This window comes from Silurus meridionalis, chromosome 26 (assembly GCF_014805685.1).
Source record: "Silurus meridionalis isolate SWU-2019-XX chromosome 26, ASM1480568v1, whole genome shotgun sequence".
Lineage (NCBI taxonomy): Eukaryota > Metazoa > Chordata > Actinopteri > Siluriformes > Siluridae > Silurus > Silurus meridionalis.
In genome coordinates, this window is record NC_060909.1 from 2,011,292 (window position 1) to 2,032,892 (window position 21,601).

Here is a 21,601-nt window from a genome sequence, read left to right on the forward strand (position 1 = left end):
TAATTATATCATGTGACCCACAATAACATCCAGCAAAAGGAAATGTAAACATCACTCACCGTGGCTACTGCTGAGGAAGAAACTCAAAAGGACGAACAGATGAAACACCATTCTTACAATTATTCTCTACTGAAGAAAATCTGAAATGAGAATTGCTGGAAATGTTTCTGCTTTTCTTTATGAAGTATAGAATTCAACTGAATTCAAGAATCGTGGCTCCTGAAGTACAATAAATACTGTGAAGACCTTTTAAGCAAGTGAGCAGAAAAGAAGAGTGAGACACACACACACACACACACACACACACACACACACACACACACACACACACACACACACATATATATATATATATATATATATATATATATATATATATATATATATATATATAGAGGTTAGTGGTGGAGATCACAACTTTTCCTGTTACTAGACACAGCGTGTGTGTGTGTGTGTGTGTGTGTGTGTGTGTGTGTGTGTGTGTGTGTGTGTGTGTGTGTCTTCTTTGCTCACTTGCTTAAAAGGTCTTTACAGTATTGATGTCTGAGTGAGCTTGTATGCTGTGGTTGGAAGTGTGAACAGAGGCATGGCAGGAAAGTGAATCGAAGACATCCAAAGTGTTTAAGTTCTTTGAGTGAAACATTACAACAGCAGCATCCTACATGTTTTTTATTCACTGAGACTCAGGAATCAGGACACACCCCCTCTGTCCAATTCACTGTGTGAGATAAAAACAACACAGTCCTGTGCCCAATGGAGATCAACTCGATTAAACTCGGGTGGTGTCAAAGTTTAAACACATCATACTGACACTTTTCAAAAAATAATGATGAGGTAAATGTCAGGATTTCAGTGTGAGTTACCACCAGATGTCGCCAGTGTGTTCCTTTTTTTCCCTGCACTGATTAGCAATTGTCTCATTACCTGTGTGTCATTACCTGTGTTATGTAAGTCCTCCTTGTAAGTCTGTTGCGGTTTGTTTTCCTGGGTCTCAAGCATTGTCTCGCGGTGTCCTGAGCAAGTACCCTTGTGGATGTAGTTTCAGTTGTTTTGAGTTTGTCTCAATGCTTTGGATTACATCTCATCTCACCTCACACACAGCCAACTTCATGAAATTTTTTAGCTAGCTATTGTATGTTTCTAATTGTGTGAAACCGTTAGCACAACATTAAACATGAAATTTTTTTAAACATGAAATTTATAACATATTTTATTTATATATATATATATATATATATATATATATATATATATATATATATATATACACACACAGTGGTGTTAAAGTGTATTCACTATTTAAGAGATTTCTTGATTGTGAACAGGTGTGGCAGTAATCAGGCCTGGGTGTGGCACAGAGGTGGAAAGTAATGAAGTACAAATACTTTGTTACTGTACTTAAGTATATTTTTTTGTATCAGTACTTCATTATTTATTTTTCAGACCACTTTTTACTTTCACTCATTACATATGTACACAAATATCTGTACTTTTTACTTATTACATTTTCTAAAACAGCTCGTTATTTTAGTTTTAATTCATTTAGAAAGGAACAAGAAGTAAAGCTCATGTGGATGAGACAGAGGGAGTCAGTGATGTAAACATGACTGAGAACAGAGACATTCCTCATCATCATCATCATCATCATCTTTTCTCTGCTTGTGTTCTATATATAGATGTTCAGCCCAACATACATTCATTCACGACCTCCTTTCTTTACTTAGATATAAAATAAATAAATAAACTCCACACAAAAATATTTTTAATCAGTAAACATTTGTTTTATTTCTGTGCCAAGTCTCAAATCAAACACCAAATCCACCATAATTCACACAATAAACCCTCTGGGTGGTGTTTTGTGGGTTTTTCCCTCATAATGGCGAAACAAACTTTTTTTTATTGCACAGATAAAAACAACTCATCAATCGAATCTGTAGAATGTCAAATTTTATTTGTATTCACTTATAATAACAACAAAACGCTGTGCTTTTGTAAAATAAAGTAAACCGACAGGGGGCGCTCTCTGCCATGTCATCTCTCTTCACAAACACAAACTGAATCTCAGTGAATATTTACCTCACAGACATAATAAATATATGTGTAGAAAACTCGAAATGTCTTTTACATAAACCACATTCACATCGAATAAAAATATGATCTGATTCTGTAATCGGTATGAAAACATAAATCAGTATTATTTATACCATAAATCAGTATTATTTTGATAAAAGCTTCTTGACTTGAAATGGTGCAGTTTATCCGGTATCACCTCATTAACTGTCCGTGTGGAAACAGCAACGGTTCCGTTTGGTGCCCTGATGATTTACGTCATTTAAACCACCATTATTACTTTAAAACATTTACAAGATTTTGCTTCATGCTCTATGTTGCATCCATATTTCTCAATGTCCATGTTGCTTAAAGTATTAAAAACAGGAAGTATTGATATATTGTACATTTAGAACAGATAGAAATGTGCGATTAAGTTGTGATTAAATGTTTAAATTGATTGACAGCCCTAATATTAATATGATGTGAGTTCCAGTTTCCAACGTGACACTAAAACAGGTAGAAGTTATAACTAATTTTTACTTAAGTACAAGTCAGACCCAAAACTTCTTCACTTTCACTTGAGAAAAAAAGTATAATCAGAACTTAAACTTTTACCCGAGTATTTTAAATCATGAGTATCTGTACTTCTACTTAAGTAAAGGATGTGTGTACTTTTGCCACCTCTGATGTGGCAAGAGAAATTGAACTCAGGTTTGATAAAACACAGTTACAGCACTGTAACAGACTCATTGCAAGTTATCACAAACGCTTTATTGCAGTTGTTGCTGCTGAGGGCGGCCCAACCAGTTATTAGGTTTAGGGGGCAAACACTTTTTCACACAGGGCCATGTAGTTGTGGATTTTATTTTCCCTCAATAATAAAAACCTTCATTTAAAAACTGCATGTTGTATTTACTTGTTATATTTTACTAATATTTAAATTAATGCTCTGAACCATTAAAGTGTGAAAAACATGCAAATAAATAAGAAAACAGGAAGGGGGCCAACACTTTTTTCACACCACTGTGTAGAACATGAAATTTTCCTTTCGCATGAACTAGGAGATCTAAGTCTGTTCCAGCATGACAATACCCCTGTGCACAAAGCCAGCTCCATGAAGATATGCTATAAATGGGTTTGGAGTGGAAGATCTCCTGCTTTCTCCATATTGAACAACGAATGTGAACACTGCCTGCAGCACATCCACAGCCTCCTCACCCACATCAGTTCCTGACTACTATCAGTACATGAGTTACTGAGACTCTTGTAGCTCAATGAGCACAAATCAAACAGCAAATGGGGACGAAATATGGAATTGGATGTGTGTGTATGTATGTATGTATATGTATAGTTACACAAACATATCTGCCGAGATATAACTCAATACGTCTAAAGAATGATTTAATGATAATACACAAAAGGAGACTTAAAAAATCCACTTACTAACACCAGAAAATGAAACACTGTAACACCTATACTGCTCATGCTGTAGCTACAAACACACAACTATAAAAGAGTTTGGTTTTTTCCAGGAAAGCAGATGTCAGAACTTGTGGTTTTTCTTGACCAATGTAAGACTATTCGTGTGTGTGTGTGTTTGTGTGTGTGTGTGTGTGTGTGTGTGTGTGTGTGTGTGTGTGTGTGTGTGTGTGTGTGTGTGTTGGGTGATTGGGTGTGTGGGTGTGTGTGTGGGTGGTTGGGTGTGTGTGGGTGGTTGGGTGTCCACTTTTTACCCCAGCAAGCATAACCAACCCTCCCATTAGATCCTGCTCAATCTTAAAACAATAAATACACACACAATTAATTGTCGCACCACATCCATTTTATTTTGTATAAACAATAACGTAACAGCACAAAATAATTAATGCAAAAAATATTTTTAGATCACAGCACAATATAAAGTATACATAAGCACACAAATTCTATATAATAATGTATATATAATAAGGATAGATATCACACGGTAATGATATTTACATAATTTACATCTGATAAAGAAATTGATGGCAATGCACACAGTAAATATGTTAATACTGTATATAGTAAATATTACGGATGGTAAGATTCAGCGATTCGCATCGGTGCATCTTCATTAAAGTTAATGATGTGATGCATCGATTTGATATCGTGTGCATCGGATACAAGCTGGCAGTTTTATCATGATGCATTGTTTTTAACAAATTTGCATTGGTAAAAAAACTGTATTTATACTGAATTATTAGTAGCTGCACAATATTTATATTACTTAAAAAGTGACAATAATTTGCAACCAATATTTGATGTGTAGATCGATTTCTCATCGCTAAATAGTTTCTCTCGTTCTCTCAGCACCGCTGCTGCTACGTGAATATGACGTATCACAACACTACAGAGACCGAGGCGTGTCCTGAGAGTCACATAGAATACAGATTAACATGGCAGAGGTAGAGCTGTACCTTCCTGGAGACACAACAGGAAAAGAATGTCTGGTTTTATTTAATAATAATAATAATAATAATAATAATAATTTAATAAACTATCTACTGTATTGAATTGCATAGAATCATATTTTTTTCCATTGCATTGAATCGTATTGCATGGCATCTGTATCTGTATCTTTAATGTATCGTATGGTTGGATATGCATCGAGATGAGAATGGCATCGGCATCAATCATGGAGATGTACATCCCTAGTAGATCCGTCGATCATTAAATCTGTTGAATACACAATTTAATACGGTTTATTATAATGCTTGTGGATCCCAGTGATCCTACACCTGAAACTTCACTGTATTGACTGTTGCTTTATAGACAGAAATCCATACATGCAGTCACCATCACTTCAGTAAATGTCAACGTTCATTCACCTTGAAAAATCCCTTTAATGATGTAAATGTTGGTGTCTTGTTATGCTCCGGATTCATACAAGTCATTCTGCTTTACCACCGAATAGGCGGCTTCTTCCTCGCCGCCCTGTTTTATAGCCTCCCTCTTGGACTTAAACGTAATCTCTTCTTCTCCAATCCCCACAGCATATGGAGAACCTGTATATAACAGTGTACATTTTTATCATACATGTTCAGACCTTAATCCTGGACCGAATCTGGAGCTTATTCCAGAAACACTGCTCGCTGGACTGGAATACACACCAGTCCATCACACATTTCACACCTCACTCAGGCCACCTAGTGAAATGGTTTTGGGAGGTTAAGAAAGATTCCACCTTTTAAAAAAAATTATAAAAGCAGTGGTGAAGAGTATTGAAGTAAACGTAATTTGTTCCTGTACTTAAGTTGTTGGGGTTTTTTTGTGTGTGTCTGTACTTTACTAAACTATTTCCATTTGTGGAGACTTTAACTGTAACTTCACTCGATTTCAAAATCAAAGATTTTACGTTTTACTTGACATTTTGTGAAATCTGTCGTTCCTTTTTATTTTATAAGGATAAAAAAACGTAACTGGTGAAACACGCAGCGAGTCACCAATCAGGATCTAGCGCTCGTTCTGTTTGACACGTGTTCTGATCGGCGCTCGGTGCATCTACTGATCACCAACATACAGTTCAGCATCAGTTCAACATCAAGCAGAACATTTAGAGAGGAAAAAAAGATGAAGAAACTCCAGACTCGAACTGACCACAACACACGTGGGCTCATTTACACGTTTTTTACACAACACGAGGTGATTAAGCAAATAATCTTGTGATAAAAATGATAATAAAAACATTATAGTGATAATAAATCATAGTACTTTGAATACTTGAGTACATTTAAAAGACGTAATAATTTACAGACTTACATTCCATATCAGCAGCTTCTTTTGTATCCTCCCCGTTCTGGTTCCTGTACGTTCAAAAAACGGGTTGAATTAGAAATACGTTATAGCAGAGGTCATGATCAGACAACAGGTTATACTGCCAGTGCTCACCTCTGCAGCTCTATCGCCTGAGATCCTGTCAAAACAACGATTTGTTATGTTTTTGCATACAGTAGGTATTAGCACATGAATAAATGCACAGAATCTATACTTTAATTATTATAAAGGACTTACTGGGCGAGGTTCTAGTCTTTTTCCAGATAATCCCAATTACAGCAAGAACCAGTAATGCGGAAATTGTAGCATATAAAGGGATCAGTTTTGTGTTGATATCTGCGTATACATGACAATTACAATGTAAGTAGAATGAAATTACTAAAGGCAAAGACACACACAAACACACACACTCACACACACATGCAGAAACTCACCATCACTGCTGTTGTATCTTGATATTTCAGGTCCTTTGTCTTTATCTACACTGACTGTAATATTATTTATGATCTTCCAGTTGCCTTTTGTTTTATTGTAATGTCTGTGCACGTGTAAGACACAGAGATATTGTCCAGCATCTGACTCTGTTACATTTCTGATCCTGATGTTATGGCTGGTTTTACTATCAGTTTTGTTTGAGAGCCTGTGAAGCAGATCTTCTTGCACATTGCAGTGGTGATTGTACATCAAACCATACGTGCCCAAATCATAAGAATACACACAGCTGCTGCTCCTTTCAATGGTCTTAATCCAGTACACAGTAAATCCCTGGTGGTCATATCCTGCTGTAAAGTGAAAACTGCAGTTTAACAGAACATCTCCCCCTTCAGTTAGCTCGACTGAAGATCTTTCCTCAGATTTGGTCGTCACTGAGGGAAAAACAGTTTTACTGATTATTCTGAGGAACAAAAATCTTCTTGAGAAAATACAGAAAATGAAAACGTACTCACTTTCTTCATTTGCGTGAGCGACTACGTATGATGTAACAGTGTTGGGAGACGGTTTGAATGGATACAAGAAACCAGAATCCAGAGCAGAAACACATCGAAAAAATCCACAACTTGCTTTTAGAGGACAGTTTTCACCAACTTTGTCTGAATATGACTTTGTGCAAGATTTCTGGATATTATTCAGGTTTATCACGTGTGATTCATGATGAACACATTCCACTGTACAACTCACATCAATTTTGTTGTCAGACTCTGTGCTTATTTCCCATTTATTAGTGCTGCAATTCAACAGTACTTCTTTCACTGTATAAATGAATTCAGTGTGTCCTTCAGGGAGAAAACAAAAACAAATACTCACACTATTGTACATTTCTATAACCTGAAATATTTAGAAAGAAAGCTGTTCATGAAAAGTATGACTAAATTAATGAATATTAAATATATAACAATACACAAACTAAAGTGAGAAACAATTTACTTACCGAGGCATTTACTGAGAAAAATAGAAATGACCAGGAGGAGGAAACACCACGACCCCATTACTGCTGTTTGTACTGTCACAGGAGAAAAAAAGGCAGAAGTGAGTATTTTTTTTTCTTTTTTTTTCTTGGGCAGTGTCTAAAATGCATCAACTGGAAGTAGTGAAGGAAGTCTTAAAAAAAAAAAGAAGAAAAAGGCGGATGTCAGATCTTGTAGGTTTCACAAGTGAAACATTTTAAAACTCAAAAGTGTGTGTGTGTGTGTGTGTGTGTGTGTGTGTGTGTGTGTGTGTGTGTGTGTGTGTGTGTTTTACAACTGTGTGTGTGTAAGTATATGTTTCAGTGTAACACTTTCAAAATGATTATCGATTCCATGAAGTTTATGAGCGAATAATTCACACTTGATAAGAGGAAAGTTGACGGTTGGTTAATGAGGAGGATGTTTGGGAAATAGATTGTCCTAAACAGGAAATGTCTGTATAAGTATAACTACTCAACTAATTCCATTGTGAATTGACTTCCTTTTAAAAAGAAGGATAGAAACATGGGTATGAGTATCACTGAGCCACACGAGAACTTTACGGCTGGATTTGGACTGTAGTTCATACCAGCAGTGGCTCAGGACTACAGCTTACATTAACAGTTATGCTGTTAAGCGTTATTACTAAACAGTACACCTTAACTATGATGGAAGTGTAATGAATGGACATTTCGTGCCACCCAGATGAAGATGGGTTCTTTTTTGAGTTCGGTTCCTCTCAAGGTTTCTTCCTCATACTCTTTAGGGAGTTTTTCTTCACCATATTCACCACTGGTTAACTCATTAGTGATAAACCAATAATGAACACATTTATAGAATCTAAACTTAAACATTCCAACTTCATAACATCTTTAACTGTGTAAAGCAGATTTGGGACAGTGTTATACTATATGGACAAAAATATTGGGACACCTGACCTTTCCTGCCATGTGTGATTCTTCTCCAAACCTGTTCCATCATGGCAATGCCCCTTGTGCACAAAGCGAGCTCCATGAAGATATAGTTTTAAGAGGAAGATCTTGAGTGGCCTGATATAGAGCACTGACCTCAACCCTACTGAACACCTTTGGGTTGAATGTGAACACTGACAGTACACAAGGCCTCCTCACTTACATCAGTACCTGCCTTTGTGGTGGTCCTGATGAACATAAAAGTCCACATGCAAAAGAGGATAAAATAGTGGATTTTTTTTGCGAATTAAAAATACTTTGTGTACATACACTATACTGACAAAAGTTTGAGGACACATGAGCATAAGATTCATATTTAGTCCCCATTTGCTGTTATAATAACCTCCACTCTTCTGGGAAGATTTTCCATCAGATTTTATGGACAATTCTGCTTATTTAGTAATAGGGGTGTTAAAGTCAGGTACTGATGAAGGTGAGGTGAGGAGGCCTGGGGTGCAGTCAGAATTCCAATTTATTGTTCAATAGGGTTGAGGTCAGAGCTTCTATAGCAGAATATATTCCACTCCAACCCATGTAAAGCATATCTTCATGCACAGGGGCATTGTCATGCTGGTTCTACAAGTTCAAGTAAAAGAAAAATTTCGTGCTACCAAATCCAAAGACGTCTTATACAATCGTGTGATGTCAGCTTTGTCCAACATTCCAGGGAAGAACCACATATGGCTGGAAAGGTCAAATGTGTCAGTTCTTTGTCCACATCGTGTAAATATGACTAACTCAACCTTAGCACAGGCTGATAAATTCAACCCAGTCACATCTATCCATGGTTACAGCTTTCACAGATGTTCCTAAGCCAGCTGTTTTAATAGAATCTCTTTATCCATCCTTAAACTCTCCTGAGATCTCTGTCTCATGAGAAGTCATTTGACCCAATTATAACATGTGGATAAAGACGATTAAAATGTATCTGCAAATCTGCAAAATGATCAGTTCTTTATCATTCAGAACAGAGCAAAATTCAGCAATTAATAAACCGTGATCCACTAATACTATGGGCAATTCTTACACCGACCGCCAGAGGTCACCCTCACTCACATGTTGAATTTCGTCCTTCCTTCTCTCTGTCACTTCCTGTTTTCTGTGCGCACCTGCTGTTGTGTTCCCTTTAATTAGTTCCCCTTCATAATCTTATCTTTGCTTCCACTTCAAGTGTTGCTGATTGTCATGTTGTTCTATTTCTGATACTGGTTACAGTGTTTTCGAGCCCTGCCTTGCTTTAGTTGTCATTATATACACATTATATACGACAAAGGGAAAGAAATGGAATAGAATAGAATAAGAATCAGGTGGTTCAGATAAAGAAGAGTGAAAGAGTATTAGGATGAGTGAGTGAGGACGATGTAGTGCAAAACATTCACAGGAAAAAGTAGTGTGAAATAGTCAGTATGAGAATAATGTAGTGTGAAAGTAAAAAAATATACAAGGTGGTGGTACTGCGAAACAGGATGAGGATGAGGTGGTGCGAAGCGGTCGATATCAGGACGAGGTAGTGTGAAACTACCTGTCAGTGTGAAGATGAGGCGATGTGAAACAATCTTCACTTTATTTCTCACTCACTTAGTATGACTCTGAACTTGCACAGCACAGTGGCACTTTATACCACACCGTACTGCGAATGGACCCTTTAAAGACAATCACACTCTTCCTCTTCTTCTTCTTCTTTTTTCTGATGTAGTGTGAACCAGTCAATATGAGGACAAGGTAGTGTGAAATAGTTAGTATGAGAATGAGGTTGTGTGAAAGTCAATATATATGAGGATATATATATATATATATATATATATATATATATATATATATATATATATATATATATATAGTCAATATTGAGGACGAGTCAGTGTGGAACAGTTAATATGAGGACGAGGAAGCGTGAAACACTCAGTAAACTGGATTTGTACAAATAAGTCTGTGTAGATGCTATATCAATGTTGGGTGTGCAGAAGTCATGTTTTCTTTTAAGGATCAGGGTTTGTGGTTGAGGGGAACTGATGAGCAATAATACACTAACAATAAACCTGTAGTGTTTCCTCGAAAGTAAGGGGACAAAGAGTTAGTGTCCAGGGTGGGATCTGGCCTCAAGGCTCTTCTAAAGCAGCGATGGGTATAGATTTCTTCCAGGCCCAGGATTTTTTCCATGATATCCCTCGCTTTACTCTTTAAATCATGCACACATGAACACACCTTCTTTATTTTAAAAATGGCAGATTAGTAATCTCATATGAAATACATCAACAACAAAAATAACACGTTTTTCATACATAATGAAATGGTTCAGTAGGCCTATTTGTGGAAACTCAGAACAACACATTACATGAATCTTTTAAGTATATAATAAGTACTATAATCATTCAGGGGTAAACAGGGTTAAATGGCATCATTTTATGTGTTCACACTTACCCTGACAGTACAATGTTTTTAATGATTTATATTTAATTTTAGCTTTTTATCTTGTGGCTTTTAAGGAGTCAGAAAAACAGAAAGCTTGTTAATCCAGTGTTTCTCTGCTGTGTAATAATAAAATGAATAATAGAAAACACAATCTCTAAAACAAATAGACATTCTGTAGTACATTCTGTGGGTAAGACAGGTAGACAGAGAATCCATGATTCAGATAGACAAGTATATATATTGTGTATAAGACAGACAGACAGATGGGTAGATAGATTTTTACTATACATTATTTAAAGAAAATGTCTCCACACATATATCTATCTATTATCTATCTATCTATCTATCTATCTATCTATCTATCTATCTATCTATCTATCTATCTATCTATCTGTCTATCTGTCTGTCTGTCTGTCTGTCTGTCTGTCTAAAGTGAAGAACACTGATGATATCTTCATCATGGCACCTTTTAGTGGATGGATTATTTATTAGGCAGCAATTGAACATTTTGTCCTCAAAGTTGACTTGTTGGAAGCAGGAAAACTGCGCGAGCGTAAAATGATTTGAGCGACAGATCGTGACGTCTAGACGACTGGGTCAGAGCATCTCCAAAACTGCAGCTCTTCTGAGATGTTCCTGGTCTGCATTGGCCTGTATCTATCAAAAGTGCAGGGGCAAAGGCTGGAAGGAGCGAAGGCTGGTCCGTGTGGTCCGATCTAACAGACGAGCTCCTGTAACTCAAACTGCTGAAGAAGTTCATGATGTTAATACTGTTTTGGCAGCAAAAGGGGGACCAACACAATAGTAGGCAAGCGGTCATAATGTTATGCGTTGTCTGTGTTTTGCACAACAGCGCTCCCTATCGGTCAGATTTTGTCGGTGCGACACTTTTCCCCAGTATGGAGCGGTCACGTCACGGGGATGACGTCAGCGTCCCGGTGTAACGATCTCTGTGTGTCTCTGTCTCCACGGCCTCGGTGCTCACTGGGACACCGCGCAGCCTGAGCGACTGGAGACCTGCTGCTCGCCATGGACTTCTGAGAACCAACTCAGCCGCGTTCAAAGGGCTTACAGAGGATACAGGGATTATTCCATACAACTTCTACTTTACACACACACACACACACACACACACACACAGTGGAGTTGTGTTTCTGCGACAGGATACAGAAGGATTCAGAAGGATACATTGCGCACTCGGAGCAGCTGAACGTTCTGCTGTAGACGCGTCTATTTCCCAGCAGCTGTAACTATGGTGAGTTAACATCTTTACCTGCTGATGTGCGCTCGTGAATCTGCTCAGGAGAACATCTGGCATTTACATTACGTAAACTAGAACCTCTGGTGTTACTCCTTGGATTACTATTATTATTATTATTATTATTATTATTATTATTCAGGTTTATTATTCAGGTTTTTGTAACTACACCTATGACCATGATACTGAAATATTGGACTAAATGGAATAATGTTTGGGGAATAATAAGAAAGTGTTTAGGACTTGTATTTAGGAATAGTGGGGATAGTGTTTGGGGAATAATGAGTGTTTTGGGAATTGTATTTGGGAATTCTTTGAATAATGAGATAATGATTTGGAATAATGTTTTGGAATAGTTGTGATGGTGTTTGGGAAGAGTGTTTGGAAATAATATTTGGGAATAGTGGGGATAGTGTTTGGGAATAATGGGGGGTAATGGGGCTCTAAAGATTTCAGGATCATTGAATAGACCATTGAGGTGTCTTATTGAAGTCAATAGTCTGTTCTGTTAAGAAGTGAAAAAAGAGACTTGGTGTCAGGTTTGCTTCTGACTCGCTTCTCTTCTTCTTCTTCTCCTGTTTTTGTCCTGTTGACCTGAACAGTCTCTCTCTCTTTCTCTCTCTCTCTCTCTCTCTCTGTATAAATCACTTCGTACTCCGAGTGGACTCTGATAGTGAGCTCTAAAGTGTGCAAATTTGTTTTCAGCATGCAGTCCTACATGGAATGGATTTATTTATTAGTACATAACGTCTGCTTTCGCTTCTTGACCTCAGGAACATCATAGCAATAGATAAATGAGAGACGACTGGTTTATAACATGTCCCAAGATTGTAGCTCAGTTATAGTTACATACAGATACGATACATGGACAAAGGTTTGTGGGCCCCTGACCATAAGATTGCTATGTGCTTCTTTTTGAACATCTTATTCCATGTTGAGTCTCCATTTGCTAATATAATGAGCTTCACTGTTCTGAGAAGATGTTCCACTAGATTTTTGTGGATATTCATTCAGCCACAAGGGTGTTAACAAAGTCAGGTACTGATGTAGGTGAGGAAGTGAGGAGGTCTGGTGTGCAATCAGCATGAAAGAAAAAAATCAGTGTTCAGTATGGTTTAGCGCTCTATAGCAGGAGATCTTCCACTCCAACCCATATAAAGCATATCTTCATCTTCATGCTGGCTTTGTTCACAGGGGCGTTGTCATGCTGGAACAGGTTTGGGTTAATTCTACCATGTTTAAAGATCTCCTAAAAAATGTGTGCCTCCAACTTTGTGGTAACACTTTGAGGAGGAACCACATATGGCTGGAAAAGGCCGGTGTCCGAATACTTTTGACATCTCGCCTGTTTCTGTCCATCTTCTGCTGCATTTCATGATGTTTAGTCTCTCTGCTCTCACCGCAGAGCAGGTTACGCCGGTCCATTCATCTCATCAGCATTTGCTCTAAAAGCTTGGCCTCTCGCAGAACCGGTTTTTCCTACATACCTGCGTTCATAACACACGACAGCCTCATTAGGTAACACACACACACACACACACACACACACACACACACACACACACACACACACACATTACTGTTTAGGTGTGAACCGTGTATGTAATCTTATTTAACATCTCAGTGTACTTTCTGTCTATATGTAATGAGTTACAAGAACAACGAGGATAAAAAAAGCTGTGTTGTTTCTTGTCTGGTGTCCAAAAAATGTTTTTTCCCTCAGAGAAGATACTCAGGTTTGTAGAGCCCATTCAGCGTGTTGCTCGTCTCTGCTGTAAGTCAGGCAGTTTTCCAGAAAGTTTATAGATGTTATTGTTTTGACTACGGTTTAGCCTCGGCGTCTGCTCAACAAACATTCTCGATTTTCGATCCCAAACGGAAACGGAGTCGGTTTCCAAACTCTGAGGTTCCGCTGATCGTCTATGTCTGGTATATAAACACAGCTCCCACATCGCTGACTGATCTCCCGAATCGGAGACATTTAGATCTTTTTTCTTTTTTGTTTTGCAAAACCCCCGAAATCATCCTTGGATACGGAGACGAGATCCAAATTTACATACAAAGACTAATATAACCGTTGAATGAAGGTCACGCGCTTCCACGACAAAATTGCCATTTGGTCTTCCTGGCCTTTTCTTTTCTGACACCAAATATAGTGAGATATATGCACAGTTTGGTGGAACAGCAAGCTGGAGGTTTGGGGAATTCTGTCTTCTGCTTCTTTTTCCTTCACTCCTTCGCTTCTGTGTCTTTCTCTTAATGCTGAATAGTAGGTCAGTATGGCAACATATGTTGTGCATTAAGAGTGCCGGTGGGGAGGGGTGAGGAGGGCTCCCCCATCTCCCCACAATACACACACTCACACTCACACACACACACACACACACACACACACACACACACACACACACACACACACACACACTTTACTTTGCCCTCTGCCAGGATCCTGTTCCAGCCTCTGTATCATTTGTGATGCACCAGAGCCGAGATGTCGTTTTTTTTTTTCTTGAAACCATTTTCATCAATTATGTATATTTTACGTTTTTCCTGGTTTCTTCTCTGAAACAGTCACAGACTTTGGTGATCCTGTTGGATATCTGATCAAACCATTACTGTTCAACAACCAAAAAAAGGGATAGAGTTACTTTTCTCTCTATTCTAATGGATTTAAATTAAAAAAACCTGCATATTTTTTCCCTCCTTCATGCTTCATGCTCCATAAGCTTCCACGTTGTGTATCCATAATGTTTACAGGCTCTGTCCTAACATCAAGATTCATATTTCAAGAGCTTTTCCTGCACAGCTTTCCCTCCGCTGCGCCAGTTCTCCTGTTATAAAGACAAGCTCACCATATTCTGGAAGAGATTATTCCAGCATTACCTCCAGCCAAACCATAAAACCCCCATGTTTCATAACGGAATAACAGAAACGATATTCTCGACATCTCGTTTCAGGCCAGAGACGCAGCTGTAGTGCTTTCTCGAGAAAGTTACGCCGTAGATCCTCGTCCTGAAGCGAAAAAAAGAAACCCGGGGTTGGTTTTTCGAATGTGTCCTGCAGATGATCTTTTCTCCAGGAAAAAGGTGTTGGTCTTGGACTAACACAGCTCTGGGTCTTTAACCAGCCAGAACTTTTGTGGCTCAAATCAATTTGTTTGAGTTAACCCAACATTTATTATGGTTGTTCTCTCTTTTGGCCTTCCATAGGCAAAATTAATCTCCTGTGCGTACCCACAGTTTATAGAGTGAAATATCAAATATATCTGCAAGAAATGGATCTAAATTTACCCTGGATATTGTCTCGAAGCAGCTTTACATACATAGATGATAAATATATATTTTACATTCATAAGTTTATCTATAAAGAAGTGAGGGACAGGGTCACTGGTAGATCTCTGGTAGAACCTTCAAAAAAATAAATCCAGAATGTCTCAAGCACCGATTATACATTTAAAGCAGTAATAAAAATATTTAATGGGCTTAAAATCCACCGTAATATAATATTATAACTGTTATACCACAGAGATGATCCACAATCCGATTGGTCGGAAAACAGCTTTATATATACAGTAAGTTTAAGAGATATAAGTATATATTTATTCGAGATTATTCTAGTAAATTGCCAGTAGCTCATTCCTGTCTGGTCCATGCTTTATATAACTCTGACTAATCTCTCACACTGACTTCCTGTAAAAAGAGAAGAAGATTCGAGTTTGCCTTATGGACATTCCACAATATTAAATGTAACAGTACACTGATAAAATAAATATGGTAATTCTGTAATATGAGGTATAACAGGAATAAAACATTTGAATCGAAATATCTGATGTATGTATTGAATTCATTGTACACTGAATGGACTCATGAAGGCAGATGTGGTTCTTTTTCCCGTCACTTGAAGACCCAAACCTAAAGAATCAAAATATTCTCTACATGGGTTGGAGTGGATCTTACGTGGCCTGCTATAGAGAACAATGGATTGGAACCTCCTCACCTCACCTACATCAGTACCTGACTTTAACACTATTGTGGCTAAAGCACAAAAACTCCACAAAAGTCTAGTGGAACATCTTCCCAGAAGAGTTGATGTTACTATAATCTAACACTAAAGTTACTATATCTAAAACTAAGAACTGAATGGAGAATGAGATGTTCAAATAGAGGAGCACACCAATCTTATGGCCAGGTGTCAAAACAAACATTTGTCTATATAGATAGTGGCATTTGTCATGTGTACATTACAGAACAATAGAATGCTTTTCTTCACTTTTACCAGCATATTAGAAAGCTGGGGTCAGTTACTCTATCCCAGGATCCTGGAGCAGAGAAGGTTAAGGGCCTTACTCAAGGGCCCAACAGTGTCAGCTTGGTGGTGTTGGAGCTTGAACTCCCGACCTTCAGATCAGTAATCTTGATTTTTGTGTATGTGTGTGTGTATGTGTGTGTGTGTGTGTGTGTGTGTGTGTGTGTGTGAAAAAAACAAAATTGAGGTGATGAACCCTAGCTCAAGTTCTTGATGCTGTCCTGGTTCTTCTTCTTGCCTTGTACTATAAAGCTAATCTGAGTAACCCCACTTCGGGCCCCTGAGCTTGCTGAGCCCCCTGAGCCTTTTTGTTCCACATTTGTTCAATTCCTTATTGTGTCCTAATCACCAGGTCAACTCTGGGCAGCTCATTGTGAGTCACGCCAACAATAGTCATCCTGCATCACTTCCCATAGGATGTTTGATCATAGAGCAGAATAATGGCCAAATATACACACATCTTAGTGTCTTGAAGTCCTGGATATGTCATTCATATCCCCCCTGCTCTTGCACCATTGGTGTGTGTGTGTGTATTTTTGTGTTTGCGTGTATTAGTGAAGGACGAGTCATTTTTCGTCCATCGGTGCCACATTTTCCCCAGTCGTCAGCAGTTCCAAGAGCGATGCAGCAAAAAGGATCAGTGTAGAGGTCACGTTACACCGATGATGAAGGATCTAGATTGAGATCGTGAGTCAGAAACTGTTGAGGGAAAGTTCTCGAGGCACGTGGCGAAGTCTTATCGTCATGATCTCTTTCTAGCGCTTCTAGTTTGCTCAATTCGCTTTTTTCTTACTTTCTCACTTTCTTACTCTGTGTGTGTGTGTGTGTGTGAGAGAACTTGAATATGTGTAAGCACCCATGATTGTAAATGTGTTTGCTCAACCTTGGCTCTGTTTGTATTTTACACAAGCAGTTTTCCGAGGCCGGAATTTGGATCCATCTCCGCAAATCCATCATTTCTCATTCCTGATGTTAGGTTGTTCGGTGTTATAAATTCTTAAATAGTTAGAAGTTAATACGTGTGTTTTGGAGAAGTAGAAGCTGTAAAATTGCACCAGGCATGCCTGTGTGTGTGATCCTGCAAACTGAGAGTCTTTTGTAAAAGGGAGTTCTCAGAGGGGTGTTGCAGCGTTCCTCACACTTTGCCAGCACCTGGTTCCCGTTGGCTGTGAGTAAGGGCCTTAAACAGGCAGCATTCCTGAGCACAACCTGTTTACTTTTCCGTTAATCATCTCACACACACACACACACAGGGTAGTCAGGGCCACAGCGAGCCACTCCAGCCAGCCCTTACTCAACATTTTTGCATACAACAGAGTTGAAGCTTGGAGATGCTCAAACTGTTCTCAGATCTGTTTTCAAGCCGATCGCAGGAACATCACCCAGGAGGACCGGTCCATCTGGCCATTCCATTTATGTTCTAAGACACAAGGCGTTCCTGTTTACATCGATGCAATGCCCATTGTTGCAGGCTGGTGCTCTAGAAGGCGTTGTGACTCGAGCTCCTGGAAAACCCAGGCTGAAAGCAGACAGCTGAGGGGAGACGGGACGCGTTATTTAGTTTAATCAAGTTCTCACACACGCCTGCCTTTTGATTAACACGTTTATTAGAAGCCTTTGATGCGGCCTTGTAAAACGGGCCCGATGTTGTCGTGTCTATATGAACGTGTCAAATTTGTTTAGCCGTGTTTTTTTTTTTTATTCAAGGCGGTCCTTATTGATGCGTAGTAGATGAAGGTTTGCCGTGAGCCAAAGTCTTTTGCAGGACACATGCTCGGGCTTCTTTATGGGCTATAAACAAATCCTCAAAGCAAACGCGCGTTCCTTTAGAAGTTGTTTATTTGTCTGTGGAAAGAAAAATGATTCTTTAGTTTATCACACCAGACTGCATATCCGTTTATTTTGTATGGACAAAAAGTAGAAGGACACCTGACTTTTTTTTTATGTGGTTCTTCCTCAAGCTGTTAACACAGAATTGGAGGCACGCAATTGTTTAGGACGTTCTTGGATGTGGGAGACTAAAATAAAATGTCTTCCCTTTCTAACTAGGAGACACAAATCTGTTCTAACATGAAAACGTTCCTCTGCGCAAAGCCATATGCTCTACATGGGTTGGAGTTCTCCTGCTATAGAGCTATTAACACTATTGGACAATGATTTGAAATGTTGATGGCACCCCAGGCCTCCTCATCTCACCTTACATCAGTACCTGACTTTACTACTGAGACCAAATCACCACAAAATCTGGTGTAACGTCTTCCCAGAAGAGTGGTGGAGGTTATTATAGGAGCGAATGGAGATTACATGTGGAATTAGATGTTCAGAATGAAGCACATACCAATCTTAAACGTTCATACATAAAGCGACCACTTCTCCAGTCTCTAAAAAAAGCTGTGAAGGTCTTCCTGGAGTAAGAACCTTTCGCTCATCTGTGTACCAGTGTGACCTGTTCCCTTTTGTCTCAGCCATGTTGTGTTTTTGTTGAATTGATTTTATTTGGTCTGTGCTTAAATACCTCAAACGCCGCTCCAGACACTCTTACACTTTCCGACGTGTTTTCGTTTTTTTTTCTTTTCTTTTTTTTTTTGGCTTTGATCTGGGAAAGTTCTGTGTAATTTTTTTTTTTAAGAGGGAACAATTAGCGGAGACCACAAGCTTCGACTCCTACTGGTCTGGAGTTACTCAAGCAGCTATTTGAGTTACTTAAGTCCGAGCTCTTGCATTATACGCGCAATTGACTCTGCTCTTGGGAACTACACCTCCGTTATGCGTGGGATCGTCAACCTTTTTCCATGTTTCTCTCCAGTTCTCGACCACCAGCTAACACTGTGGTAACGCTTTGCTCCTGATGCTGGCAGATTCAGCCAGAAGATGTGATAAATTTACACTTTTCTTCTCAAAACAGCGAACTGTCTGGACAATGTTTTTAACGGTAAAACCGATAAAGTCTGAATGTTGACTGATCCAAAGCAAATGCTTGTAGACGTGTTGTTTTGTGTTCAGACGTGTTGACTTGAGGTCACATGGTACACCAGCAAGGAATCTGTTTTTGAGAAGAGCTGAAATTTTGAAGATGAGGGCTCATTTTCTTTTCTTTTTTTTTTTGTTGTTGGAGGTGGGGAATTACAAGTTGCGAACTTGCAGCATGATGTGTAATTCCTCTGGGAGTCTTGGAGTCACTCAAACATGTCTTTTAAAACTTCAGCTCATGCTGCATAACCGTCTCAAAAGGAAAGTGACGTACACCTTCTTTGCATTAGGACCTCATGGTAATGTGAGTGTATTTCTGTTTGGGGAAACTTTTACGTTAACTTAACTACATTCAAATATTTGACTTTTTACTCAACTACATTTTTGCAAAATCAGTCTATAATCTTTTTATTTACGAGGATAAACACGTCACTGGTGAAACACAGCGAGTCACCAGTCAGAGTCGTTTTACACGTGTTCTGATCGGCGCTTGGTGTATCTACTGATCACCAACAGTTCAACATCAAGCAGAACATTTAGAGAGGAATAAATGATGAAGAAACTCCCGACTCGAACTCGCCACAACACACGTGACCTCGTTTACACGATTTTATTATCAGTGTTTGAGTCATTAAATATCATTCTATTAATAGATCAGTGGGCTGAGAGTCACATTCGAGTCTTTTCACATAAACTGAGTTTATTAATTAAAGAGTCTTGTGATAAAAATGACACATTTGAAGGCAAAAACATTTGTATTTTCACTCAAGTGAAAGTTTAAAGGGACACTTTTACTGGAGTCACATTTTAACAAGTACATGGACTGCCTCAAAGACACTGAAGAGTCAAATAGGCTAGTTTTAGTGTGATAGACCCTGAACCCTCCCTCCTTCCCTTTTTTCCACCTATAGAGGATCTTCATCTGGCTTCTAAGCCCCAAAATTAATTAATTTGACGTTTGCTAATGTAAATGGACAGCAATGCTTCGTTTAAACTATCAGGAAGTTATGTAGTACATTTTCCACGCATATTGGTTTTACAGCGCACAGACATTTATGTATTTTTTATGCCAAAAAAAAAATGGAGAACTTCAGCCTGGGCAAACAGGAACTATTGTTTGTGACACTGGAAGTCACAAATATAGATATAGAAATGATTCATCTACATACAGCTGTCTGGAAAAAATACTAAAATCTGTGATTTGTCAACTTCCCTATTTGATGACACTAATTGCCAACTAATCAAATGCCATCCAAAAAAACATGATCTGGATTTAGGAATGTTGGCACTTTAAGCTGTAGCCAGCCGAGCATTTCTGGGCCACTCCCCAGAAGCATTTCTGGGCCACTAATGTTGCACTGGTATTGTCTCTGGAGACAACGTAGGCTACCTCTGATGCCTCCACCTTTATGCCTCAGGCTCTCTCTCTCTCTCTCTCTCTCTCTCTCTCTCTCTCTCTCTCTCTCTCTCTCTCAGTGGTCACGAGCTCCGGTTACCTTATCGGCATAATTATCCTAACATTACTCCATAAATGTTTTTTTGTTTTTTTTTAAACTTGCATGATGTCATTATGACCTCATCTGAAACATTACTCTGTCTGATAGAATAGAATAATGTTTAGGAAGTGGACGGTTTGTTATTAGTGTACATGTTTTCATTTCATTTCCCAGTTTCAAGCAGAAGAAAAGCTTGAGACACCACACCTAGTCCAAGCTTGGCACCCTTTCCCTGGAACTGGAAAAGAGTTATTATTCTGTATAGATAGTACTCATGACTAAAGGTTTGCTCTCGTGCCAACTTGGAGCTGTTTTTTTCGGTCGTGTTCCAGGACCACTTAAGTCTGCGCGGTCTGCCAAGTTTATACGCTGACGGGCTAATGAATATCTCATAGCTTTCAAACACGATGAGTTCAGTCCTATTCAAATCTGAATTGCCCTGAGAGATCGTTTATCCAACAGGTAGACCGAGTCGGGGAATAGCTGAAAACTCTGGCTTGTGAAACCATCACAGCTTTTGTAGCTTCTGTAGATCCTCTGTTGCAGCCAGTCACATTCAGGTATTCAAATGATTTTCCTGAAAGCATCTCGAGTGACAGCAAAGGCGATTGGACAGAGTTATTTATGACCTCAGGCATCTGTTCAAATTTCAGAGGCGTTCATCTAAAGGCGTATAAGCACTTGGAGGTCTTATATAGGGCCATGAACTAACCTCTAATGGTGTTTGGCGTATTTAAAGGTAACAGGTCTTTTATTCAGCCATGTCAGCTTGGAGTTTGGAAAGAGAGATCACTCCTCCTTAAAAAGGCTCAACATCTGAACCGAAAATATAATGGTCACAGTTTATCAGTGATCATTTGGATGTTTTTGTGAACATCAACACGTCTCATTCTGGTTGAT

At 38.7% G+C, this 21,601-nt stretch overlaps 3 protein-coding genes across 5 annotated transcripts in view; 1 reads left to right on the forward strand and 2 right to left on the reverse strand.

Annotated features, from left to right (window-relative positions):
• LOC124379604 overlaps positions 1-220 on the reverse strand; it is a 2,161-nt gene extending 1,941 nt beyond the window's left edge. The window contains exon 1 of one of the 2 annotated variants that reach the window (XM_046840014.1): positions 60-219. In XM_046840014.1, the coding sequence (XP_046695970.1) occupies positions 60-111 (52 nt within the window). In that variant the 5' untranslated portion in view covers positions 112-219. Of the gene's footprint in view, positions 1-59 lie in introns of both variants that reach the window. The other variant, XM_046840013.1, reaches the window with a different exon arrangement.
• A 3,636-nt stretch (positions 221-3,856) lies between these two features.
• LOC124379935 lies at positions 3,857-7,430 on the reverse strand. The gene is made up of 8 exons (XM_046840576.1): positions 7,274-7,430; positions 6,792-7,118; positions 6,279-6,710; positions 6,082-6,180; positions 5,959-5,983; positions 5,830-5,873; positions 4,899-5,075; positions 3,857-4,746 (listed from the first exon to the last, which is right to left on the reverse strand). Exons 1-7 carry the CDS (start codon positions 7,329-7,331, stop codon positions 4,939-4,941), a joined length of 1,122 nt encoding a protein of 373 aa, XP_046696532.1. The 5' UTR covers positions 7,332-7,430; the 3' UTR covers positions 3,857-4,746; positions 4,899-4,938.
• A 4,180-nt stretch (positions 7,431-11,610) lies between these two features.
• The window catches only part of myo1ea (myosin IEa), a 57,737-nt gene continuing 47,746 nt past the window's right edge, over positions 11,611-21,601 (forward strand). For both annotated transcript variants that reach the window (XM_046840523.1, XM_046840524.1), the window contains exon 1: positions 11,611-11,927. In XM_046840523.1, the coding sequence (XP_046696479.1) occupies positions 11,925-11,927 (3 nt within the window). In that variant the 5' untranslated portion in view covers positions 11,611-11,924. The remainder of the gene's footprint in view (positions 11,928-21,601) is intronic.